This window comes from Neofelis nebulosa, chromosome 18, assembly GCF_028018385.1.
Source record: "Neofelis nebulosa isolate mNeoNeb1 chromosome 18, mNeoNeb1.pri, whole genome shotgun sequence".
Taxonomy (NCBI): Eukaryota; Metazoa; Chordata; class Mammalia; order Carnivora; family Felidae; genus Neofelis; species Neofelis nebulosa.
This window is the reverse complement of record NC_080799.1, coordinates 34,614,819-34,642,098: the sequence shown is the minus strand read 5'-3', so window position 1 is coordinate 34,642,098 and position 27,280 is coordinate 34,614,819. Positions and strand designations below refer to the sequence as shown.

The 27,280-nt window shown below is 48.8% G+C and overlaps 1 protein-coding gene and 1 long non-coding RNA gene across 4 annotated transcripts in view; one reads left to right on the top strand and one right to left on the bottom strand.

Moving 5' to 3' along the window:
- Window positions 1-3,272: 3,272 nt before the first annotated feature.
- On the bottom strand, window positions 3,273-7,472 carry LOC131501652 (uncharacterized). The gene is made up of 2 exons (XR_009256847.1): window positions 7,378-7,472; window positions 3,273-5,667 (listed from the first exon to the last, which is right to left on the bottom strand). It is a non-coding gene; the product is annotated as an uncharacterized LOC131501652 (long non-coding RNA).
- Window positions 6,463-27,280, top strand: part of SHISA9 (shisa family member 9) — a 420,069-nt gene continuing 399,251 nt past the window's right edge. Inside the window, exons 1-2 of one of the 3 annotated variants that reach the window (XM_058711969.1) lie at window positions 6,463-7,487; window positions 19,234-19,361. In XM_058711969.1, coding sequence (XP_058567952.1) covers window positions 6,802-7,487; window positions 19,234-19,361 — 814 coding nt within the window. In that variant the 5' untranslated portion in view covers window positions 6,463-6,801. The remainder of the gene's footprint in view (window positions 7,488-19,233; window positions 19,362-27,280) is intronic. The other 2 variants (XM_058711966.1, XM_058711968.1) reach the window with 2 other exon arrangements.

Sequence of the window (27,280 nt, the reverse complement as noted above, 5' to 3'; positions counted from 1 at the left end):
TATACAATGGAGTATTACTCGGCAATCAAAAAGAATGAAATATTGCCATTTGCAACTACATGACTGGAACTAGAGGATATCATGCTAAGTGAAATTTGTCAGTCTGAGAGAGACATATATCACATGACTTCACTCATATGAGAACTTTAAGAGACAAAACAGATTAACACAAGGGAAGGGAAGCAAAAATAATAAAAAACAGGGAGGGGACAAAAACATAATAGACTCCTAAATATGAGAACAAACAGAGGGTTACTGGAGGGGTTGTGGGAGAAGGGACAGGCTGCAGAATTGGTGAGGCCCTGTGTTCAGAAATCATTTGAGTTCCAAGGTAATGGCAGAGCAGCAAAGCATGGGGCCCTCCTGAGCATGGGTTGCTGCATGGAGAGCAAGGATCTTGTCTCAGCCTTTGGTCTCCCCAGGACTCAGGGCAGTGCCTGACGCCTGCTAGCCTCTTTCAGGTTGGCTGTCATAAGAGTGACTCTTTACCAAGCACTGCCTAAGGTCCGTTTCACTGTGCCAAGCGTTCTACGCAAGATATGGGGTGTTTGTAATATTCCTGGGGAAAGCATCACTCTTTTTTTTTAAGTATTTATTTATTTATTTATTTATTATTTATTGAGAGAGTGCACCTGTGCATGGCGGAAGGGCAGAGAGAGAGAGAGAGAGAGAGAGAGAGAGAGAGAGAGAGAGAAAGAATTCTAAGCAGGCTCTGCACACTGTCAGCATCGAGTCCAACACAGGGTTGAACTCATGAACCATGAGATCATGATTGGAGCTAAAATCAAGAGTCAGAGAGGCTTAACGGGCTGAGCCACCCAGCTGCCCCAGGAAAGCACCATTCATATCCACATCTTATAGATGGGGAAACTCAGGCTTAGAAAGGTTAAGTGACTCATTTGAGGCCATAAACCTCATAGGAGAAACAACTAGGATTTCAACACGGGGCAGTTCTCAATCGATTTCGCAGTGTCTGCTCATCCATAGTGTTCATTTGTGGCAACTGGGAGGTGCTACTGGCATCTAGTGGGTAGAGTCCAGGGATGCTGCTGAGCCTTTTACGATGCACAGGACACCCCCCCCCCCACACCAGCTCCCCACAGCACAGAATGATCCACTCTAAAATGTCAATATCACTGGGGCACCTGGGTGGCTCCCCCCGGTAAGCGAGTACTTTGGCTCAGGTCACGATCTCATGGTCTGTAAGTGCGAACCACTCAACCGGGTCTGTGCTGACAGCTCAGAGCCCGGAGCCTGCTTCAGACTGTGTGTCTTCCTCTCTCTCTCTGCCCCTCCCCCACTCACTCTGTCTCAAAAATAAATGAACATTTAAACAATGTTAGATAAAAGGGGGTGACTGGGTGGTACAGTCGGTTAAGCCTCCAGCTCTTGATCTCGGCTGAGGTCATGATCTCACAGTTTGTGGGTTCGAGTCGGGCTCTATGCTGACAGCTCAGAGCCCGGAGCCTGCTTCAGATTCTGTGTCTCTGTCTCTCCCTGCCCCTTCTCTGTTCATACTCTGTCTCAGTCTCAAAAATAAATAAATACTGAAAAAAGAATGTCAACAGCATTGACACTGAGGAACCCTGTCCTCATACCAAAATCCACCTTTCCTAAACACAAGACACTTCCTCTTATTTTCTTTATTTATATTTTATTAATAAATACTGTAATGTATTTATTATTCTTCTTTTTAAAATTTTTTTTCAACGTTTTTAATTTATTTTTGGGACAGAGAGAGACAGAGCATGAACGGGGGAGGGGCAGAGAGAGAGGGAGACACAGAACCGGAAGCAGGCTCCAGGCTCCGAGCCATCAGCCCAGAGCCTGACGCGGGGCTCGAACTCACGGACCGCGAGATCGTGACCTGGCTGAAGTCGGACGCTTAACCGACTGTGCCACCCAGGTGCCCCTTCTTCTTAAATGTACTTTAAATTGACGTGCACCTGAAATGTTTCTGCCCATGAAGCCAAGTGTGGACATGTCGTTATTTTTTTCTGACACACATTAAAAGTAAATATAAAATTGTTAAAAAAAACATGTTTGGGTACCACCAAAAATCCTCTCACCTACTACTTGTAGTCTGGGGAAACCCAACTTTAGACCCGCTTCACTTCTCTCGTAGTTTATCTTTTATCTTCCTTTATCTTTTCAGAAAAAGAGAATAAAATACATGAAATCAGCGTGTTGCCCCCGCAAGGCAAGGAGCTGGCCACATTTTGGCTTCTGTTGGAGAAAGTCATCCAGGGGACATGGCCTCCAGTTGACCCCTGAGCTGGAGGTGGGCAATCAGAGGCTCGTCACCCCCTCCTCTGTCCTTGCAACGTATATTCCACCCACTGTTCTGGCACTAGGAGTCTGCTTCAAGGATGCAGCCTTGGGAGAGCAAAGTGCTGTTAAGACCATCTGGACAATATACTACTGACCCCCATTGCGAGCTCTGTGTAATATAAACTTGTAAGATTCTGGCAGGCAGTTGCAGAGATCCACTCGCCTTGCAGGGCCCAGGGCAGGCCTTGTAAGTTCCCTAGCTTATTACCCCCACCACCCGCCCATCTGGAGACATCTGCTCCCTTCTTTGGTCTCTCCTTACGCTCTGTATATGGGAGTCCAGTTTTGATTCCCCGCCCCCCCTCCAGCCCCCAGGTAGCTCTTAAGGTTTCGAACCAACAGCTTCCCGAGTCCTCTCATTTCTTTTTTCTCAAGGCTAACAGTTGCTAAGAAACCTTTTTGAAACCCTAAAAGCCACCTGATGAGGACTATTAACAATCAACGCCTTCAGGTGAGGGGCACAACACAAATAGTCTGATTTGTGGAGTTGCTTATAGAGGGACACTGGCTCCGAGTCCTGGTGAGCAGACTTCCTTTGTAACATCGCTCCTTCCCCCTTAATTGTTGGGAGTACGGTTGCAGGCTCCTTGCAAATGGTGCTGCAGACTGACATAATTAAGCCTAGAGCAAACGAGATTCTTCTTTAGGTATTAAAAGTGCCTGTCTTGTAAATAATGTCATCATCTCTTTCATAGAAAGCACTTTCATTAAGAGCTGCGTTTTAATTTCAACACATTTGCATGAATTCATTTGGGTAGTGGTGGGGGGTGGTCTTTGATGATGATTTTTCATCTTCCATGAACTTGACAGGTGTTTCAATTAGGAAGTTAATAACCATCCCCCCCCCCACACCGCACCCCTCCCCGTGAGGAACCCTGAAAGAAATGTTTTCTCAACCACGTGCTCTAAATGGGGACATGTTCTCAATAATCACACACCTATTAGGCGACAGTGACTCTATTTACTGAGTTGACATACCCAGAGGAAAGTGGCTTTCTTCCTTTAAAGAGTAAAATGAACCTGATTCCCCCCTTCTTGTACATATTTTTCAAAGGCTTGGGAAACAGGTGTGGGCGATATTCCAGAGGGGCAGGCGGGAACAGCAAGGGAATTCACTTTGGGTGAAGCTCACAGGGGGAGCAGGTTTAGAGTTTGGGATCTGGCAAATAAGCCGCGAAGGTCGGTCTATTAGGTCGGCTTCTTTCTTAAGCAGGCTCCCTGCACTCTCCTTGTGACAAACAGGGGGCAGTCTCTGTTAATTAAAGCCGGGAACAGCAGCCAGAGTGAGTCTCCTCTGAGAACCGGACTCAAATGTTCTGGTGACAGGCAATATTTTACAGAGATTGGAGACATTCTAAAATGGACTTTGCTGTCTAGATTTTGTCTTTTTTGGCGAAGGTGTTTTTTTTTTTCCCCCTCTTTCTTAAAATCAAATTTAGAAGTATCTGAACACCCCCAACTCTTGTGGGAAGGTGTCTGTGACCTATTCTTCTACCAGGCCACTGACCTACGCCCCCAGCCCTATGCTTGCTGGGAGGTGCCTTGGTGGGGTGCGGTGGGGGTGGGCAAGCAGGAAAGCAGAGGTTAGGAGTCTGGCATTCTGCACCCAGCCCCGGCTTTCCCATTTGCTGACCATGTGACCTTGGGACAAAGCCCTTAACCTCTTTGAGCCTCAGCTTCCTGGACCTCGGCAGGCTTGCTGGAACAGTCCTTTCCTATTCTGATTTAGTGCCTAGAAATATCCCAATCCCTCTGCGTGGTCCTGACAGCAGAAACTCCATTGTCTGTTCCTGTCGTACGGGTTCCTTTCCTCTCTTGGTTTAACACCAACGGTCTTGCGTAAGAGAGCTTAGTAAGTTAATCAAAACAGCCTCTAAGTATTTTTTGAGTGTTTGTCATGCTTCTTGCTGCTGTAGGTGCTGGGAGATGCTGCAGGAATCAAGGCCCCTTTCTGTCCTGGAGTTTACCAACCGACGTGCGGAGACAGGAGACAGGCAAAAACCAAATATATAACGTAATGTCAGATGGACAGGGAGTCTGGAGGCCTATTTTAGGAAGGCACTACCTGGAATGGTTAGAACACAGACCCAGGAGTCACATTTGTTGGGTCAAATGCCAACTGGGTAGCGTCCCTTGCTGCACTACTGTGGGCAATTGGTTTAATTGCTTTGGGCCTCAGTCTCTCCCTCTGTTGTGTGGGCCCGGTAATATTACCTAGAGATAGAGTTAAATAAGATCAGTCACTCAAGTGGTTTAGCAACTATTCCCAGATTGTCTGCGAGATGCCAGGCACTGCTTTGAGCATCTGTGAGGAGGTGATTTTAGAAAAGACAAGCTTAGTGGGTATGTTGTAAGCATCGAATAAATGTCAGCTATCATTAGCTCTCACACACCAATGCTTGTGTTTGTAGAGGCTCACACAGTGGTGGTGGGTGTGGGTCGACAGACATGTCACACTACCCTATTTCGGGAAGCTCATTCCGATGGCTCTGATGCATTTAGACTGAACAATCTCACACCTTGTCCAGGTGGGTTTGGGACAAAATACAGCCCGTAATTCAGTGAGTCTCCGAGGGCTGGCATGCTCCTGGATATGCTGGGTCAGGGTTGGCCTGGCTCGTTTTTTCCTGGAATAGGGTCATTCTATGCTAGTCTTTCGGAAGACAGTAGGTGACATTCTTCGAAGAGAAAACACAATTAGCTTAGCTCCCTGTCATTCTGAGAAAACTTGCAAGAGAGGCCAGTAACCACCTCTCTAGCATGCTTTTTCAGTTAAAGAGAACCCACTATGTCATTTTATATGTGGTCCAACTTTTTGGTGCTTTGAAAATGCCTGGAGAAGCCCCTGACTGAAGCCCAGGGCAGGGGGTGGGGTGGTTGGAGGCATCATTTCCCTGCAGATCGCCCAGCCGACTGCAAAGTGTATACTTAGTTAATGCAATTAAAAAAACAAAAACGCAGGGGCGTGTGGAGATCTAAATTCGGTGTCGCAGCTTTGGTGCAAATGCTGTTTGGGGGGCTATTGGAGTCAAATTCAAGCAGAGGACAGAAGTGGGAGAAATGAGACAGGGCCGACGGGTGGTTGGAATCTGCTGAGTGGAGAGGGCAGATTTGGAAATGCTGACGGGCGACGACCGGAGGCTGGAAGCGAGGAGGCAAGGCCGGACTGCGCCACATCGGGTGAGGATGTCTGGGGGGCTCCGTGAGCACAGGCGCCAGCCGTCTCCGGAGACCCACGCGCGAACTCCAGGCGCGGGAGGGTGGCTGAGGCTAGGTGTCCAGGCCTTGCGTTGCACCGGATCTGGGCGCGCAGAGGAGGCGCGGCGGTTTGCCCTCCTGTGGAACGCAGGGAACGCCGCGAGGTCATAGAGGGACAGAAGTGGCAGGTCCTGGGGCCTAGGAGAGTCCCAGGAAAGACCTTCCAGGACGTGGGACGTGCTCCTGCCTGGTCTGCTCTCTCCCTACCCCCTGCGCTTCTTCGACTTCACTTCATCTCACGGCCTTCTCCCGGGGTTGCTGACCTCGGGGCCAGTGGCTTGCCACCCCGCCTTCTCAGCTGAGCCTTGGTCCTCGGCAAGTCCCAGGGAGTAGAACCATCCCGGATGCGCGCCTGGCTGGAGGGCGCATTCGGGGGAAAGGAAGGGCGAGGCGGCCCCGTGCACCATGGAGGGGCGATCCTGATCAGTCTGTACCCCAGTCCGCCTTGGAGTGGAAGCCACTTAGTCTGTCCCTAACCCCTCCGAGTCCCCTCTTTCCTGGAGGGCAGATTGGAGCCGCAGCTCCTCCGCACGCACGCCTGAAAAAGCCACGGGCGGAGCCGCCTCTTCGCCCGGAACAGGTCTGAGCCGTGCCTCCCTCCCCGAGAGGGCGCGGGAGGTCCCGCAGCCATCCTCCACCTGCCGGGAAACCCGAGCGGTGCCTTCAGCCCCGGTGGCTGCCGAAGCTCCCTCCTCCCCGCCCGCCAGCCTAGCTCAGCTCCGCACGCCCCCCAACTCGCTCCCGCCCCCCCCCCCGCCCGCCCGCCCGAGTCACCTCTTCCGCGCCCCCGCCCCTCTCGAGCTCGCGCCCGTTCCACCCCCCCTTCCCTCCTCTGCCCGCCCTCCTTCCCCTCCCCCTCCCCCTTTCCTCCTGCCCTCCCTTCATTCCACAAGTGTTGCTTCGCTCTCTCCAGCGCACTTGGCGAGCTGGAGAGGTGAGAGGGATCCTGCGAGCCGGCGCAGGGCGGCGAGTCCGGAGCCGCCGGCCAAGGCGAAGCGCGGACAGACCGACGCTCCCCTGCTCTCCGGCCCCCGCCTCTCCCCGTAGCCGGCCGGACCTGCACCCCGCGCTTGCCCCCGCTCATCCTCCCCCCGCCCGGTCAGGCGCGCTCCTCCCCGGCCGGCCCCTCGGCGCGCGGCGCGCTGGAGGCGAACGCGGGCTGAGCCGAGCGCAGTGGCCGCCGACCACCGAGCGCCCCGCGCCGCTCCCTGCATGTGCGGCCCGCGGCGGCTCGCAGCCCCCGGCAGCAGCCTCGGCAGCTTCGGCCGCGCCTCGAGAGGCGGCTGCAGCGGCTCCAGCGGCGGCCGAGCGGCCGAGCCCGGGCTGGGAGACACGATGCGCCGCGTCCTCCGGCTGCTCCTCGGCTGCTTCCTCACCGAGCTGTGCGCCCGCGTGTGCCGGGCGCAGGAGCGAGCGGGGCACGGGCAGCTGGCGCAGCTGGGCGGCGTGGTAGTGCTGGCGGGGGGCAACCGGTCCGGGGCCGCCTCGGGGGAGGCCGGCGAGGGCGCGGGGGCCTCGGACGCGCCCCCGACCCGGGCGCCCACGCCGGACTTCTGCCGGGGCTACTTCGATGTCATGGGCCAGTGGGACCCGCCGTTCAACTGCAGCTCGGGCGACTTCATCTTCTGCTGCGGGACTTGTGGCTTCCGGTTCTGCTGCACATTTAAGAAGCGGCGACTGAACCAGAGCACCTGCACCAACTACGACACTCCGCTGTGGCTCAACACCGGCAAGCCCCCCGCACGCAAGGACGACCCCCTGCACGACCCCACGAAGGACAAGACCAACCTGATCGTTTACATCATCTGCGGGGTGGTGGCCGTCATGGTGCTTGTAGGCATCTTCACCAAGCTGGGGCTGGAGAAAGCGCACCGGCCGCAAAGGGAGCACATGTCCAGGTGGGCTGCCTCCCCTCCCCCCGCCGCCTCCCCTCCAGGAGCCGCTCTCCCTCGTCTTCCCTCTCCACCTTTCCCTGGGCAATGGCGCTTCCCCCCCCCCCCGCCCCCCCGCGTCTCCGCTGGGGGAGGTCGCCCGGGAAGCCAACTTCGGCTCCCCGCGCGGAGAGGGGGCGCTGGGCTCCGCACAGGTGTTTACTGGAGGGCGTGTGTGTATGGGGGGGGGGGTCTCTGCACCCATCACCCTCCCGCCGCCCCCTCCCGCCTAGGATTGAAGCGGGTCTGAGACACACACAGCCCGGGAGCCCGCTGCCCCGGAGTCTTGGGTTTTGGGGAGGGGTCTACCCCTCGGATTCCAGACGCTAGCTTCTAGGTAAACAGGGCAGGCGGGCCCGAAAGGGAAGGGGGGCGTGTGTGAGCCCGCGCGCGCGCGCGTGTGTGTGTGAGGGAGGGAAGGAGTGTGTGCCGCCTGCAACTCGTACGGCTCGCGAAAAAGAGGCGAGGGAGGTGGAGAGAGAGAGAGAGGGGAGGGAGGGCGAGAACAAAAGCCTTGCCTGGAGCGGCCGCCTCTCTCTCTCTGAGCTGCCAGGTCCCCGGAATCGGGACCTCGGTTGCCTCCCGGCCACCCGCACCCCTCGCCCTTTTCCGCCGTCGCCACCTCTCCCTGCTGGGGGCCGGGGCCTTCGCCGCGCGCTGCGCCCCTTGCAGGGGGTTGGCGCGGACTCCAAGGGCGGGAGCCCCCCTCCCGCCCCCCTGATTCGTCAACTTTCCTGGTTGCCTTATTCATTATGCAAGTCCCAGCGCCAGCAAGTCGCAGCAGATGGGAGAAGGCATTTGGGGATTAATGGAGCTATTTGCCTTTTGCTTTTTTTAAAAGTGTCTAAATTGATTCGCACAACCCAGTAACTTTGGAGGCCGAGAACGCAACCCCCAGGACTCAGCCCCCAGACCCGACGGAGGCCAGGGTTGGCGTGAGGTCTGGGCAGGCGGGGTTGGAGAGCGACTGGCGGTCTTGGAACGGCTGGATGGCTGGGCGCTAGCTAGCTCGATCTTCTTGCCGAGTTTAGGCAACGGGGGTCGCCATGCCCCCCCCCCAGACACACACCCTCCCCACACCTCCGGCGGGGGCCCATGTGTGCTCGTGTGGATGCACGAGCTCCGTACGCCTGCCTAAAAAATCTGAACAAAGAGACCCACCAAAAATAGGCGAAGGAACATTACCACCTCACTAGTAATTATTTTCTATTTATACGCAGAGTATCCGATGATTCTTTTTTTTCCCCAGAGGGGAGGGATTTGGGGCAAGAGGTGAGGAAGTTCCTCTTGGTTTGGGTCAGCAGGGAGGGGTGGGTGGATGTTGGGGTCTTGAAGCACAAAAGTAAGCTTCCAGGGGATTCAGGAAACCCAGACCCACTGAGCGAGTAACACGCTGGCCCCGCCCACCTCCTGCACCCCCAAGAAGCCCTGTCGCCAGCCCCACAGGCCGGAGTTTCACTTCCCCGCAGTCCCCGCAGTCCCCGCCAGTCCCTGTAGCTTCCCGGGGTCTGTGTTGAGGTGAAGGAAGACTACCGAGGCAGGACTGCGGCAGGCGGCGGGTGTCGCCTTGGTAGGGAGAGAGTCCCCCAGAGATAGGTAGACTGCCTTGCAGATTCGGGTTAATTCCTCTGCTGAAGTATCCACTGAGCCTTTCCCTTGCAAACCAGCGCTTACAGAAGCCCTCCTGGGTGTTTGGGTGGGGGGTGGAGGAAGGGAGGAAAGGCGGGAGAAGGGGAGGTGGGAAGGTGCCAGCGGAGCTAAGGGTGGGCGGCTCCCTTTGGCCTGCGGCGGGAGAAGGTGATGTGTGATCTTCAGGCTCCGCGTGATCTGGGTATTCCTGTCGAGAGCGCTCCACCGCCGACCTGAGGGCCCAGGAGCGACTCCCATTCCTGTCCTGCCACCTTGCAGCTCTTGTCTGGAGAAAAAGAGTCCCCCCTCCCCCCAGCTTGGTCAGTTGTGGCCACTTCTGCAGGGACCACTAAAGGGCTGCTTGGGGGTGGCATCGCGGGGCACCCAGTCCTCTGATAACAGAGCCTGGCCACAGGACTCTCCGGGTACAGTTTGGAAATTCCAGAATGCGGTAGAAGTACATTCTCTTGAAGAGAAAGGATAGTTGATTTTTATTGGCAGTTTCCACCCTGTGGTTTTCAACCCCAGCTGCTGTTTAGGACCACCTGGAGTGCTTTAAAAAAAAAAAAATCTTGTTGCTAGGGGCCCCGCCCTCGACAATTTCCATCAGAATCTCTAGGGTTGCTGAGTCTGTGTACTTTTGTAAAGCTCTCTAGGTTTTCCAGTGTGTGGACAGTTACCATTACGGAAAATGAAGGAACATTTGCCAAGCACCGTACTAGGGGTGTGTGTGTGTGTGTGTGTGTGTGTGTGTGTGTGTGTGTGTGCGCGCGTGCGCGCACGTGCATGTGTGTGTAAACACGCCTTTAGTGTGCATGGCTGCCCTAGGAGACAAGTGCTGTCAATTCCCACTGATGAGAAAATCACGGTTCAGGTTGGATGGCTTCTCCAAGGTCACACAGTTATAAAACTGCAGTCCCCAGGCCCCTGATTTCAAGGTGTTTTCAGTGCCAGTGAGCATTGGATGGGGGTGGGGGTGGGGGCTTCCTAAAATGCACATTCTTGTGTTCTGTCCGGAAAGGTTCTGGGTCAGTAAAGGTCTGGGATGAGCCCCAGAAATCCGCATGTAACAGTCTCCCTGAATGGCTCTTCAAAAGTGGCCTTGAAGTTTTTGAGGAAGACTGTTCTTGAGTTTGGGACTACTTTTTACATTCTTGGGAATGGATGAATTAATCCAAGCCCACTCCCTTATTTGCATTTGGTTGTGTGTTTTCTGCACGCATTTCTGCTTTGTGTATTTGTGGTGCTGGGGGCTGCCCCAAGGACCGTCCAAATGCATGTTGCACTGTGTGTGTGCAGTTGTTCATTTCAAGTCCCAGCCACAGCCATGAGCTCATTGGGTTTTGTTTGTGGGGGCCAGGGGGTACCTGGGTGGGGTGCACCCAGCCACCTGAGAGCTTCTGGGTGAAATTAACGTCTCAGCCACAGCCTCTTAATTTATTTTGTCTTGGGCTGTGCGGGTCACTGAGATGAGGGGTTCATTCTCATTTCATCGGAAAGCACCCCTAGGTCACCAATTGCTCCTGGTGACCCGTGCGCTTGTGGTATCCTGGAAGAGGCCTCCGTGATGTTGGTTTTCAGACCCAGAGTTCTGGGCATGTTGGCTGCTCCCTTCTGGGCCGACTGGGACCTGAAAACAGGAGAAAGTCGCTAATTCCAGGAGCTATGGGGGTCTCACCCACGATATCAGAAGAGCTTCAGAGACCCTCATTCACCAGCCAGAGCAGCATTACATCCAGCCACTGTGTATCGGAACAAGTGACTGCAAACAGTGGCCAGCTGTGGTTACCCAACCATGCAGGCATGTTTTGTTTGGTCTGCAAGGTGTGGCTATTTATGTATTCTTACTTTTATTTTAAAGTTTCTCTCTCTCTCTCTCTCTCTCTCTCTTTCTCTCTCTCTCTCTCTCTTTTTCGGTGAAACATTTTGCACGTACAAAAGAAAAAACTTGAAACATAAAAATGTCTTTAGGGTTTGTCACTCCCGGTACGACTGCCATTTGGAGCCGGCTCATTCTCGGTATTGGGGGGGGGGGGCTGTTCTGTGCATCGTAGGGGGTCTGGCAGCACGCTTCGACTCCACCCACTATGCCAATAGCACCCCCCTTACAACCCAGCTGTGACAGTTAAAAAAAAAAATGTCCTCAGTCATAGCCACATGTCATCCGGGGGTAGAATCACCCCCAGTTGAGAGTTACTAATCCAGGCCACACAATTATTAGTATTTTGTCATGTTTGCTTTAGTACACACTCTGTATTTTCTTTTCCTCTGTCCCTTTCTCCCTCCCTTTCCTTTTCCTGTGTTTCTTGGCTGAAACATTTGAAAACGAATTGCAGACATGGCACTTCATCCCTAGATACTTCAGCGTGGATTGCCTAAGAACAAGGACATTCTCCCCCACGACACAATCCTAGGATCACCCTCGAGAAGAAGGGCAGTAAGTCTGTCATACCATCAGGTAGCCAATCAGGGTAACATTTTCCTGGTCGTACCAAAGATGTCCTCTGGAGCTTGAGCTCCCAAACTCAGATCCGGTCAAGGCTCACTGCATCTGGCTGTAAAATTTCTTAAGTCTCTGTCCTACATTGTGTTTTAAAACCAACTTAGAACTAAGGAGATTTCACGTAGAAATCCCGATTCCTGACTTCTCTTGAGAAACTGGTAGTTTGGACAACACTGACGTGCATTTTCCCAGGGAAGCTGTTGGTTGCCACCCAGTGGTGAGTTCCCTCTTTAGGAAGCTCTCAGGTCGGCCTTCGTCTCCACCCCCACTCTGGAGTCCCTGGAGACTCAGTGGAGCCTACCTCAAGTCAGATGTCTGGAGATTCCATCCAGCCTGGCCGCTTAGGAGCTGTGTGACCTTGGGAATGTGACTTCACCTCTCTGAGTTTTAGATTGTTGTCTGTAGAATGAGACCTGGTGATCCCTATGTCCCAGGCTTGTGCGAGGTTTCAGTGAGACTGGACTTGGGAGGCCCTTAGCACAGGACCTCTTTATGGTCACTGCTCAGCAAGTTTTACCCCTTTGCCATCACCCTTATTACTGGAATTTTCTACCCCTTACCTGCCAAAGGGGTAAATATTGTAGTCTGAAACTCAGTACCTAGTCCTTGCCCTGTTCCATCTTTTAAGCTGTATGGCATTGGTCCAGTCTCCTAACTCCTTCAGAGTTAAGCAGCAGAGGGGGACAGGTTCAGAATAGGAGAGAAGACCCGGGAATGGCCTCATTAAATGCCTTGCAAAGTGTTGGCCTGGGTGATATGAAAGAAGCCTTGTCCAGCCTGCTGTTTCACCACGAGCTTGTGTATAAGTGCTCATTTAATTCCAGGCCCTGCCCCAGTGAGGCAGGCCTTAGGACAGTGTGCCTCTGAAGAGGCACAGATTGCTTTCCATGAGGATGAACGAGGCCCTGGGGAGTGGAGGAGTCAGACTTCCAACCCGGGCAGTCTGAGGCCAGGGCACAGGTCCCTGACCACTAGGCTGCATGGCCTTTGAGTGGACACGTGCTGGACTAACGTGCTCTCAGATCGCAAAGAAGTGCTTGCTGTTCTGCAAATGGCGACACGTGCAGGGGGGCCAGTTCAAGGAGCCCCTGTAAGATCAAGACCAGGAGTGTTTCCTGCATCCGCCCCTGGCAGGGCCAGCGCCCTTGGAAGGAGCAATTGATGAGAAGCGACCTTGGGGGCAGGAATGTGTGTTTGAAGCTCCATACGCTTGAGGCCAGTAGGGAACACATGTCATTATTTTGCCCACCTTCAAACAGAATCAGAAATCCAAGTGGCACATTGCACAGCACAGTGTCCCGGGTGCTTTTCAAACACGCTTCAGAAGAGCTGGAGTCCCTTTTAAAGAAGCAGCATCAACCGATAAACGTCTCGCCTCCTTTTGCCTTTTCTCTCTTCCCGCTGCCCCTTTTTCCTGCATGTCTGTGGTTACCCTCTGGCTTTGACCAGGTCCCTAGCTTGGAGAGACCCTTGCAGGCAAATCTTGTTGCCCATGGAGAAGTCTCTATAAATTCTCGCTCGTGGCAGGTTACTTTACTTCTCTTTGGGCGATGGAGTCCTTGCATTTTAGCAGTCACCTTCAGTGGGGTATATACTTTACACAGTAAAAGGCACACGTTTTAAGTTTAAGTGTGGTTTCAGGAGCTTTGCCTCTACCTGTGTAACCACCACTCCAGAAAGTTACCTCATGCCCACGGCCCTTGCGTTCTTGAAAAAGTAAAAGATGCTTCAGAGGAAATGTTCCGGAATCCTATTCAGGTGTTTAAATGTCAGAACATAGTTTAGACCTCGGGATTCCTGGGAGCTTTGAAGCCAGATGAGGAGGTTCTGAGCTCTGTTTGGGAATGTTGGGGTTTTTTATTTGCTCGCTGTGATTGGAAAGTAAAGGAACACCGTATTCTCTTTTTGTTCCTCAAATATGCCAAGCTCATTGCTACCTTGGAACTGTCGTGTTGGCTTGGCTCGAATCCTCTGTCAGACCTCATGCGCTGGCTCCCTCGCCATTGAGGTCTCCGCTCTGGTGTCGCCTTCTCCGAGAAGCCGTCCCTGACGACCCTGACGACTCAGTTACCACTGCCCGCCCCCCTCCGGCTCATCGCCTGGTGTTTCTTGCTTCATTTCACATTACAGCCTAAAATTAACTTATTAATTTCCTGGTTTCCTACTTGATTTTCTGTGTCTTTGCTTTACTGTCCAAAGTAAGGAGTGTGGGGACACCACATCTCTTCTGTTGTATCCTCAGTGCCTAGAACAGTATCTGGCACGGACAAAACCAGTATCTGGTTTCCGACGTCATAATTTACAAAAGAAAGTATCTTGTCTTTTGTTCATTCATTCATTCATTCACTCATTCATGTATTCATTTCATAGGTATTTATTGAGCACCTATGGCATACCTAGTACTGTTTTGAGAGCTATAAGAGAATAGTGACAATACAGATGCAATCCCTGCACTCAAAAGAGCTAACAGTCAAATGGCACGAGACAAATAACACACGAGTACATCTAGAAAGAAATTGACGCTAAATTGAAACCTAGGAAATTGCCAATATTCAGTCATCTATGACCACAAAAATGGCAATGTTTCAAGGTAATTGTTCTGAGCTGGGACAAGAGATATCAAAGAAAAGTGTAGTTTCTTTAGTAAGGTTCCTGTATGAGTTATGGTTCTCCAGAGAAACAAAACCTGTAGGAGATATATATATATAGAGAGAGCAAGAGTGAGATACATTATGTGGACTTGCCATTAGGAAGTCTGAAATCTGCAGAGCTGACATCACAGTTTGAAGGCTGTCAGGCAGGAAAATTCCCTTTTACTCAAGAGAGGGTGGGACTTTTGTGTCTGCATGCCTTCAACTGATTAGATGAGGCCCACCTGAATGCTAGAGGGCAATGTACTCAGTCTGTTGAATGTCAGTGTTCATCTCATCCAAACGCACATTCTTAGATGCATCCATGATGACATTTCACCAAATATTTGGGCACCCTGTGCCATAGTCAAGTGGACACTTAAAAGCTACCATTATAGTTCTTTTAGGGACTTAGTACTCAGAGTATGTCCTGTGGAGCCGCCTCATTTTCGTGACCTGGGAGCTTGAGTGGAAGAATCTCATGCCCTGCCTCAGACTTACTGAAATAGAATCTACATTTTTAACGAGACCCCGAGGTAGCACGAATGCACATGGTTTGAGAAGCACCCAAACTATGTGCCGCAAATAGATGGCAAATCCTTGGGAATTTGGTTTATAGCACATAGTTGGTGATGTCCATTGTCTTATTTATGAAGCTTTTTGGACACGTATTTTAACATGTTTTTTGGTCTGTACCCTAATCCATACACATTTATTGTACTAATAAGTATGTGCATGGACCAGTGAACAGTTGTTAGGTACATTATAAAGCACACATAAAAACAAATTTTAAGCTGAGCTGAAGGTGCAGTAAATATTAAAGTCTGTTGGTAAGCATGATGACGTCATGTAATCATTAGCTAATGTCAAATCATGATGTTTGTTGAGGATGAAACTTACCATTAATAAACAGTCCACATTTTGAATATTTTTCATGAGAATTTTGACTATTTTTGGCTGACTTGGCTTTGATCTGAATAGAACATTGTTGTTTTTAACCTTGTAACAAGCTAGCTGTTGAAGAAAAATGGAGAGGCAATGGAATTGTTTTCTTTTTATGTGTATATATAAAATTTACTGGTTTCCATACAATACCCAGTGCTCATCCCAACAGGTGCCCTCCTCAATGCCTATCACCCACAACGTGATTGTTTTCTTGTGCTTCCTCTATCAGAATTTTCTTGAGCCTGTGGTTTTGTTACGGTTGGGGGGGGGGGCGGTGGTGGTGGTTAAGCCATGCGCCTGCTCAGTGATGGTTAGCCTTGCTAAACCTAGATAATGTATCTGCCTATCCCCTTTAGGGGGGCACATAGCTGTAATATGGGCAATGTACCCCAGTCACCGTTCTTGGTCTGAGCTTCCTGATTCTTGCTGGGTGACGTGGGCATCTCAAGTGAGGGTGCCAGCATCCATACCCATATTGCATTGATTCCTCACTTGAACGACTAAAGACCGTACACAGGAGTTCTTGGATTTCCTGTCCTTATGCCAAATCATTTTTTTTGTGGTGCGTAGCGTGAGTGGACTCTACTTTGAAGACTGCTTTTCCAGGATATGGAGGCCTCTTAAGAACTCTCCTCTCCATTGCATGCCCTGGGAAGGGCTGCCTTGGGGAAAAGCATCCTTGGCTTTTGGGCTGGGTTTTCAGGAACTTCAGCACACCGGAGAGGCCCAGGGAATGTGCAGATAGCCACGCTGACCGAGTTCGTGGTAGCTGTCCTGATAACTTACTTTGCTAACCTCTTGAAAGCCTGAATAGCATGGAATTCCGGGGGGGGGGGGGGGGGGGGACTCCTTAGAGGAACTGGTGAAAGCTATGGCTCCTTGCTTGAGAAAAATACACAAACAAAATTTCCATTCAATGCCCGGGGGGTCCAGGGACCCCCTGAAGTTCATGATGAAAATCCTGTTTAGAAGTGAAAAAGCCATATCAGGTTTGGAGCGCCTGCTTTACCTCAAACCTTCCGTTTCCTGCAGCCTCCTTGAGTTTCAGACTCTGCTTACAGCACAGAGTAAGGAAGGAGGCTGAACTCGAATTTCAGAGACACTCGGGTTTGTATCTCAATCCCTGCAGTGATGTGCCGGGTGAACTTGAACAGTTTTTTTTTTTTTTTGCTCCATAAAATGGGTAGGATAATCCTCAGCTTGAAAGCTCCCTTCCTTATTGCCTATCCTCCAGCTTCATTGGCCTTTTGGCTTGTACTTCAAGTATATGAACTCTTTACTGCCCCAGGGCCTTTGCATTTGCTGCTCCAGCTGCCAGGAAGTTTCTTTCTATCACCTTTACACGACCAACTCCTTCTTACAGTTCAGGGCTCACCTCAAATGTCAACTCCTCAGGAAAGCTTTTCCTGGTCACCTTATCTCTCTCTCTCTCTCTCTCTCTCTCTCTCTCTGTTTAGGTAGAATTTTAGAAAAGTGTACAATTCAGTGGTTTTTGACATATTCATAAATTGAAGCAACTATCACTCCTGTCTGATCCCAGAACATTTTCATGGTTGAAAGTCCGTATACATTCCAGAGCCACTCCCCAGTCCTCCCTATCTCCAGCCCCTGGCCACCACTGGTCTCCTTTTTATCTCTATGGATTAACCCCTTCTGAATACTTAATGGAAATAGAATCACATACCCCGTGGCTTTTTGGGTCCTTTGCAAGGAGCTTCAAGTTTCCAGGTTCCATCCATGTTGTAGCAGGTGTCGATGTTTCCTTCCTTTTTGTGGCTGAATCATACTCCACTGCATATAACACATTCTGCGTGTCCATTCATCAGCTGATTTGGGTTGTTTCCACTTTGGGGCTGTTGCGAATAAGGCTGCCATGTGTCGGTGTCGCTTGATCGTATTATACTTTTTATTTATTTTTTTTAATTTTTTATTTATTTTTAATGTTTATTTATTTTTGAGACAGAGAGAGACAGGGCATGAACGGGGGAGGGGCAGGGAGAGAGGGAGACACAGAATCTGAAGCAGGCTCCAGGCTCTGAGCTGTCAGCACAGGGCCCGACGCGGGGCTCGAACTCACGGACCGTGAGATCATGACCTGAGCCGAAGTCAGACGCCTAACCGACTGAGCCACCCAGGCGCCCCACGTGTTATACTTTTTAAAAATGTATTTAACACGCATATATTTTTTTATCCTGTCCCCTAGAATACAAGCTTTGGTAAGACAGTGATCTTGTGCATCTTGCACACTGGCTGTGTTCCCAGAGCTTTGACTAGTGCCTGGCGCATAGTAGGCAATGGATATTTGTTGAGTGAATGAGTGAATGATTGGGAGCTGTCGTTATTGTCTTGCGTCTTGGCACACTCAGTCTTTTCCTCTAATGCGCGAGGGACTCTTGCTGTGTCCCCTGTAGTTCACATCTGACACTTCTCACCCGCTGTGGTTTTTGGGCCATTGTCTCCTTGCCCTCTGAGCAACCACTCAGTCCCCAAGCTTGGGGCCTCCGTGAGCCTAACACAGGCTCAGACTTGGATGTGCACCTGAAAACACGGGTGGCTGCCCCTGGAGTTTCTGAGTCAGTAGGTCTGGGTGGACCCGAAAATTTGTCTTTTAACGTGCTCCCAGGTGATGCTGGGTGCCGCTCGTTGGCAGACATTGTTTGAGAATCGATGCTATGCGGGGTGGTGGGGGGCTAAATTTCAGCCGGCAGGCTGACCTCTCTCAAACAGCTCTCCTTCCGTCTCTGTCTCCCTCGATGTGGACTCAGAGGGTTCTGGTTGGTTAGGAGCATCTGGATGTTTCCTAAACCATGGCAGTATGACTTGTGGGTGTGTACCCTGAGAAGCTCTCCCTGGTCCAAGAGGAGGCATGAATGAGGGTGCCTTTGGCTGTGTTGTGTTCAGAGGCAGGGAGGTGCTGAGTGTCTCGGTGCCCATACTTAGGGAAATATTGGGGAAATGGCTAAGCAGGGCTGATACTCGTCTGCTTCTCCATGAAACCACTGGGGAAAGGAGATTCACACTTAGCATCTTGGCGATATCTACCGGAAGCCAAGAGGAGGCAAGGGAGGAGTCCCCTAATATCCTGATTTTGGACTTCTGGCCTCCAGAACTGTGAGCCAGTACATTTGTGTGGTTTGGGGCCACTTAGTGTGGGGCACTTTGTTACGGCAGCTGGGAGAAACTCACACAGTCACTTCACACCTCTCAACTAGTTTTCTTATTTGTCAAAGATAGCCGAAAGAATACTGACCCTTGGATGAGTGTCAAGGAGGCGAAACGTGATGATAAAACACAGTTGGTGACTCAGGTTGTAAGCTTGCCCTATGTCCCAGCTACTGATTAAGAGGGGCACCCACCTTGGGGGGTATGGATAGATCGTGCCAAATCCTAACTACAGGAAACCCAATGCACTCAGCGTACAGAGCTGTGAAAATGGACTCTTGTTCAAAGACCCGTGCAACGGGCTGTGTGACTTTCAGCAGGTTAATTCACTTCTCTGAGCCTTTGTCCACTCATCTGCAAAGAAGGAGTAATAAACCTCATAAGGTGTTTGTAAGCCCCTTAGTTAAGGCTTAATGTGATTCACACCGTGCCCCACTTGTGGTAAGCACCCTATAAATGTTATTTGTGGCTAATAGTGGACCGCTGATGTACGTGGGGTGTGGTGTCAGGTGTCAGCTATGAGGGGGGCTAAGTTTATGGGGTGCAGACGCATTCCATATATTCGTCATTCAATCCTCTCCACAGCTCTCTGCAAGGTAGGTGATATTGCTAATTACACATCTCTTGTGGGGAACCCGTGTCCTGTTTTGCATGAAGTCCTTATGTAATCTGTAATTGCAGTGATCTTTTTAACTTCCTGATGTCTTTTTCTCCCTCCCACCTTTAACGAGCATGGCAACTCCGTGGAGTAAGGGCCTCGTCCTCCTAAGCACAGTGCTCAGAACACAACAGGTGCCAGTCATTGCGTTTGGAATGAACAGATTTCAATTCTTTCTCCTTTCAGGGCCCTTGCAGATGTCATGAGGCCACAGGGCCACTGCAACACTGACCCCATGGAGAGGGACCTCAACATTGTGGTTCATGTCCAGCATTATGAAAACATGGATACCAGAACTCCCATAAATAATCTTCGTAAGTATAGCTGTGTGGTCCGTTTACAGCCCCACGTGGTGACCCAGGTAGTGGTCACGTGTCCAGATTGCATGGGATGTGTTTGGATTCATTAAGAGCTTTTCTGTTTGTTGCCTAGTTGCAAGTTTTCTTCCATCTCTCCGGATGAAGCTAGCTAGCTGTGTTCGGCATCATCCGATTTCACTTGGTTGGTGTTTCTGTTACAGATTGATCCATTCGGTTGGCTTCTGATGGTTGGTTCTTCCGTTAACTAATGGCCCTCTTGGTTGGTTCATCATGGGGACTTAGTTAACCAATGGGTTACTTGGTTGTTTCATTTTACGTAATCTGTTTGGCATTAACCCATTTTATTCGTTCATCTTGATCGGAAAATCGTTTAACCAGTGGTCCATTGGCTTATTTGCTTCCTGAGGTGGACCAGTTGTGACCTTTAGGCTTCATGCTGTTTTCAGTGAACAGGTAGTAGTTCAGAAGAATTTGATCTCTTTTTCATAAAAAAGAGGGTTTCATAAAAATAATTGCAAACTACTCTGAGTATGTACACATGCACATACATGTGCATTTGTGTGTGTGGGGTCTTGACTGGTGGTTATGTTGCTTTGGGGTGCTTATTCCTTGCTATTATGTTTTCAAGTTACCCCCCACATGAAAGTAATGTGGAGGGCTTCGTTTAAAATAACACAAGCCAGACAGTTTAAAGGATGTATTTAGCTGTGGCTGGAGGTTCTTAAAAACACGGCACATTTTATAGTCTGGGTCGCCTTTGCTGAAGCCCCGTTACAAAAGTTGCATTGGTAGCTTATTTGCTGAATCACCATTTCAGACTGTTTGGCTACAAATTCTCATGCTTGATGGGTAGAGGAATAAATCTGCCTTATGTGACACAGGTGATGTAGATTCTCTGATTCTGCATTGTGATAATTTTTCATAGGCTTGGAAATGTTGCCACATAGTTATCAAGCCAACGTTTACATGGTTCGGAAAAGGGCTACCAAATAGAATGTCTTAGGTTTCGCTGTATTCAATGATTTGGCATTATTTATTTATGAATCGGGTCATAGAACGGAGTGAGGAATGACCACATTTTAGAGCGAAATACATCAGCAGTTGGAAGTTTTATGACCAAACCTCACAGCCCTGAAAGATACGGTAAATTGCACCAACTCGGAAATGGCAGTTGCTGAGTTCCATTCTGTCTCTGATGGAAATGACCACATTCCCTTTAAAGTGTCACTGGGAAAGAAGCAGAACCTAGTTGTATGTGGGTCCCAGACGTCACACGTGAGAGAATGTGGTCACGGAGTAGACAAAGGTGAAATGGTGTGGAGTCCGTGGCTCTCCAAGGGGAGTTAACAAGTTTCTCGTGTGAAGTTGTAAGTTTTGTGGTGATTTTTGAATCAACACTCAAACAGAATAACAACCTCACTGAAGTCACCCACGTTTCATCATTGCATTAGGCCAAAGGGCACGGAGCGTTAATGAACCTTGTTGAAATAAGGGACTTCTCTTAAAAGTTGTACTGGAGACAAATTACTGCTCAGAGATGGGTGTCCAGGCACTGAGGAATTCGGAAGTCTCTTGTGACAGACTAACTTGGTTTATTTATGATTCTTACGTTTGGCCTATGTCTGAGTCTCAGTAATCAGAGATATTTATACCAATTAAAAAATGTCCTGTAATGTTCTCTTGGGTGGATGTACGCCAGAGCATTCCTGGTAGACTACAGAAGAGAATTTCAGGTCTACACAAACACTTACTGCATTCGTACAAGATGTTAATTTCCTATACTGCTGCTGGGATGATCCAGTCCTTATTTCCTAGAATTTTTGGAAAGGTCTGGAAAGATAAGAAGCGTATAGCTTTTCCTCCAATTTACATTAATCAGTTGAATTTTGTTTAAAATTTTGTTTAAAATGTATCTATTTTTTGGGGCGCCTGGGTGGCTCAGTCGGTTAAGCATCCGACTTCAGCTCAGGTCACGATCTCACGGTCCATGAGTTCGAGCCCCGCGTCGGGCTCTGGGCTGATGGCTCAGAGCCTGGAGACTGTTTCGGATTCTGTGTCTCCCTCTCTCTCTGCCCCTCCCCCATTCATGCTTTGTCTCTCTCTGTCTCAAAAATAAATAAACGTTAAAAATAAAAAATAAAATAAAATAAAATGTATCTATTTTTGAGAGAGAGATAGAGCGAGCATGGGAGGGGCAGAGAATCCGTAGCAGGCTCCTGACTGTCAGTACAGAGTCTGATATGGGGCTTGAACTCAAATTGTGAGTGAGATCATGACCTGAGCCGAAACCAATAGTCAGAAGCTTAACCTATTAAGCTTAACTGATTAACCGATCAAGCCACCCAGGGGCCCCTTAATCAGTTTAATTTTCACAGTTAATTTAGTAGTTGGTAGTAAAGATAGCCTTCCTTGTAGTGATTTTGTCTTTTTATTGATTCACAAGAGCTATTTACATATTGTAGACACAGGGAAAATTTACATGTTCAGAAGAGGGAATGATTTTGGAAGTTCATTGACAGGCTAGGCCTAAATGACTGATATTTATCAATTATTGGGGCTTCAAGAGGCCAGGCAGTCACCAGAGCCCATTTTGACCCATAGAGGACTAGGAAAGAAGGAATTCATTCCAACTGAGAAGTTAGACCAGCTCTTGGTGCCAGAATTAGAATGCACCTATTGAATTGAACCCTTCTCTGGACATTGTGAGCAGTGAAGATTTACCATTACCAAAAATGGAAAGAAAGGTGCATCCATTTGTGATATACCAAGAGGGGGCACGTCATGCCATTGTTGCAGTATTCTTCACTAAACATGCAAGTTACCAGACTTGACTGGGAATTCTATAACCCAAACTTGAGTGTCATTTTCATCTCTATTCAGTGACCCGCTCAACATAGCTTTCAGAGAATACTCATCTCCAATCTATTTCTCTTTCCTCATCTTTTTTTTTTTTAATGTTTATGTATTTTTGAGAGAGAGACACACAGACCATGAACGGGGGAGAGGCAGAGAGAGAGGGAGACACAGAATCCAAAGCAGGCTCCAGGCTCTGAGCTGTCAGCACAGAGCCTGACATGGGGCTTGAACCGACGAACCATGAGATCATGACCTGAACTGAAGTCGGACCCTTAACTGACTGAGCCACCCAGGCACCCCTCTTTCCTCATCTTGATACTAATGCTAGACCCCTTTCTGATCTTTCCATTATGCCTTGGTCAAGCTAAGAGAATCAAAAGTCTGCAGAAATCTGGATATTTAGAAGGAAGGGACTGGAGGACTAGGGTAAAGGCAAATCCGGGTGGTAGGGGGGAATCTTCAACGTGGGGAAATGTTGTCAACTTCCCTTTATACATTTCCTAGGGTTGATCTTTCCTGTGATATGCAAGACTTGCTTTTTTATCTGAAGATGAATTTTTCTTCAGCTGATGCTGTTCATGTTCTTTCCAGGCATTCAGTGATATTGCCTAAAAATATTTAGTTTGATAATCAAAAGGGCTTCGACCTCTTTGATGAACAGGATGTAGATTCAGATGAGATAGTGATTTTTCGCAAACGCTCCTCGGCTTCTGTATAATTATAGTTTGCTTTTGAAGGCACATTTTGTCCTCAAGTGCTATGAACGTGCTTCTGTCTCCCCCACCCCAGCTTCCCAGCCTGCCAGGGACACTCCCCATGCTTTTCGGGAGTGCGGAGTAAATATAGGCTCCCTTGTGTCTTAAGGATGGGAGTTGTGAGGGGGCACCTGGGTGGCTCAGTCGGTTAAGCCTCCTACTTCGGCTCAGGTTGTGATCTCAGGGTTTGTGAGTTCAAGCCCCACGTCAGGCTCTGTGCTGACAGCTCAGAGCCTGGAGCCTGCTTCGGATTCTGTGTCTCTCTCTCCACCTCTCCCCTGCTCATGCTCTGTCTCTACCTCTCAAAAGTAAACATTAAAAAAAAAAAAAAAGGATGGGAGATGTGAGTGAAAGCTGTGGGTGCTAGGAGAGAGACCGGGTTAATGTTTCTCAGCTCATTTGTGTTAACAGCACACTTTCTAAAAAATATATGTAATTTTAATCTGGAAATAATTTTATATTTACAGAGAAGTAGCAGAGATAACACCCAGAGTTCTATATATTCCTCACCCACTTCCCCCTGATGTTAACATCGTTCATTACTGTGGTACACCTGTCAAAACTAAGACATTAACATTGGTACATTATTTTTAGCTAAACCGTGGATAGTGTTTGGGTTTCAGTAGTTCCTTTTCTTAGGTCCCTTTTCTGTTCCAGGATCCACAACAGGATGCTACATTGTATTTTGTACAGTCAGGCTGATAGTAGTATTTTGGTTGTGCAGTATTGTTTAATGATGTGGTAAAGACTGAAAACAGCACTAAATAAGTCAGCGGCAATTACAAAGCCTTTATTGCCACAGTAGAAAAAGTATCTCCCAGGGTCTATAAAAGCATCCACATAAAATTATTCCCCTGGTCAGTGTAGGAATAGAACCAGTTTATGTCTTCACTGTGCTCTCACAGAGGCTTGTGGGACAGAGTACCCTCTGAGTGTTCTATGCAAACACGTCATGCCTCTTTCGAATTGGGTTGATAGTACAATATTTACTTAGAAGGTGAGATCTCACCCCAGACTGAGGGGAAATGCTGGCTTGATGTTTCTGGACACAGAATCCATCAGAAAGACCAGAAATTCCAGCCTCAGCTCCCCACTGACCACCCTCCTCACCCCCCCCCCCCCAGACCTCCAGGACCATTTCCCAGAGGGTTTACAGGGAACCAGATGAAAAGCAGATCCATCATTTAGCTTCTGAAGATGTTGTGCAGCTCATATCTAGGGCCAAATGGGTTTCCATTCATTTCTCATATTTACCAAGACACCCAAATGTCCTATACTTGACTTTTAAAGACACTGGCAGGGATAGTCCCAAATATCTTTTAAAAATCGGGGGAATTTCCTAATCGGGGCAGGTGTATAAGAGTAAAAATATATGTAAGATAGTGAAATATTAACAGTAACTTATATAGGCAGCGTTCTACCCCCCACCTCCACACTGAATGTTCAAAACCTTATTAGGTTGGTACTGTTATTTCCACCATCATAAAGGTGGGGAAACTGGGGCTCAGAGAGGTTAAATGACTTATCCAAAGTTCATACAGCTACTAAATGGTAGAGCTGGGATTTAAACCGGGCCAGTGAGACCCCGAGGTCTGTTTTTCAACCACTATACTATGTGACCTCTCCTTTGGGTACAGGTGTTTGCAGCAGGGGGAAGTCTTTCCCCCCTAGGAGTTGAAGTGGTTGAAGGATTTGGGATGTGAACCCACAGATCCATTGGCCCTGTAGGAAAGAGAGCTGTTTCGAAAACACACTCCAGTGTAGGTCTTGTGATGAGTCCTTCCTTAGGAGGAACAGGAACTAACATTTATTGAGCACTTACTATGTGCCAGGCATTATGTTAAAGCCCTGGACGCATTAGCTCATTTTGTACTGAAAACAACCCGTGAACAGCCTTGCTCATCCCTGCCCCAAGATCTTTGCACTTGCTGTGCTCCCTGCCTGCAGAACCCTGCTCCTCGGCCTCTACCCTTTTACATCATACGCCTAAAGCTACCTCACTGGAGAAGACTTCCTTGTCTCCCTTTGGCCCCCAAGCTCCCTACTGTTCCTCATTCCCCCATTATTTTCTTAATAACTTTTGTTCTTTCTGAAATTGTCTTCTTCCTTATTTATGCCTCTTCCACTACCATGTAAACTTCACGAGAGCACATGCTTTGTATTGTGACAGCGACCCCCATACCGTGGGAACCGGGCTGGCTGACAGAAGCAGCCCCATCCAGTTTTGTCTGGTGAATGGAAAAGTCGATGGACAGGGTATCATTATTCCTGTTTCAGTGGAACAGTGGAACAGAAGGGGGGAAATATTGCATATTGCTATTAATAAATATTACTATTATTGTTATTATTTGGTGGCCAAATACATGGGAGTCCATTCTATCTTTGTATTTGAAAATATCCATAATAAAATTAACCACGAAAGATCTTGTCCACGGTGTCATAGTTAATAGATACAGGAACCAGGATTCGTCCCCAGGTCTGTCTGACTATATAGCCTGAACTTTGTTGGATACACATGGCATATCTTCTGGGGACTATCCAGGCTCAGGAAGGATAGGAATCAGGGCTACCTTCAGGACTTTAGTAGGTGGAGTGAGTGAAGCATCGCTTTTGTCTTTAAGGCAGTTCACTGCTGTGTCTTTTAGTTCCTATTATGCAGAGAGAGAAAACGTGATTAGCTTCTGACCAGCCCTTGGCCTGGCTTCCCCTGGATCAGGTGTCTGACCCGGGTGCAGTCAGTTGAGTGGGGTAGAGAGTATTTTAGCTCCTCTCATGGCTGTGGTGGAGCTGGTTCTCCAAGAAGGCCATCCTTGAGAAGTGGGGTGGAGATAGCTGTTTTAAGCCTTGTTCGGATGGGGCAGGGGTTGTGTTTGTTTTAGTCACCCTTTTATCTTCAGTGAAATGACACAGTGTTCAACAGGTGTTTGTTGGATGAAAGAACACATGCATGGAAGAATGAATCTCTCGTCAGTGGAACCTGTTAGTAGGACCCTTGGGATTTTGAGTTTTGAGGGAACTTGGCTAATTCTGACTCTTGTGAGGCTCTCACTCTTTTCAACGAAGCCATGGCTACCAACGCTCTTGTTTCTGAAATGTGAGCATTCTTTTCCCCAATCAGGCAGACTAAGACTGTTCCATCTGAAGATCTCTGACTGTTAGGGTTTTGGCACATGGGTCAGTAAGTGATGAAGTTAATAAGAGGTAGGGGTTGGGTCTGTAGTTGGGTTTGTAGGTTCTGTGCAATGACTTGAATCAATTTTGTGTGATTTTAGATCAAGAGTTCCAGTTTTCTCTTGAAGTATTCAGTGTTATGGAAGGGTCTCTCATGTGTGGTCGATGTCCACTAAACATGTCCAATATGTCTTTGAGATAGTGCAGTGAGGCAGTGGGGTATGTGGGCTTGGGACGTAGACGTAACTGGGTATCTGCTCTGTTGCCTGTTGGTTATGTAATCTTGGGAAAGTTAATTTCATTTTCTGAACCTCGGTTTCCCATTCTATAAAAGGAGCAAAATACAAGATTGTTTGGGAGGATTAAATGCATTCATTCAGATAGTGAACTTAACATAGTGGCTGGTAACCTAAATGTTGGCCGTTACTCTTACTTGTGGGACAAGGGAACCTTCGTGCTAATGTGGTCCATTAACGAGGGGGTGATGATACACACCAGCACGAATTCATCGTGCAGTTGCTATTTCAAAGTGAAAATGTTTGCCCTCCACAGTCTGCACGTGTGTGTGTGTGTGTGTGTTTGTTACTACTAATGTTTTTGATGCCAATGAGAACCGAAGAATCTGTCAATTTCTTCCCAAGGAAATAGTTCTGATGGAACAGCTGTCCTATTCTTAGCCATTTGTTCCTGTCTTATGTTTTTCTTCTATTCCCGTTGAAACACATGAGCTTTTGTTCTGTTAGGAATATTGGTTTTAATATTTTATTTACAGTGGCAGACCAGACCTGTAGAAATCTGTATGGTTTCAAACATGGCTTGTATTTTCACCCAGAAAATGGGATTATGCATTCATGAGGGTGTGTGTATCTGTGTGTGTGGGCAACACAGAAACGGAGCCCTTAAAAGAATAAAAAAAACAACAACACAAAAAACCCCCCAAACCCTACCACTTTCTGTAAGCCATCTCCTGGGCTGTTTTCAAAAATTGCTACTAACTCTGGCCACATGGCATTGCTTAATTAGATTTGCATTGCTTTTCCAAAGTGCTTCAAACCAGCTGTAGGACTATTTGTAAAGAAAGCCTAAGTGCCCATCACAGTGTCTGGTTAAAAGATGCCAAGCTCTGTTTCT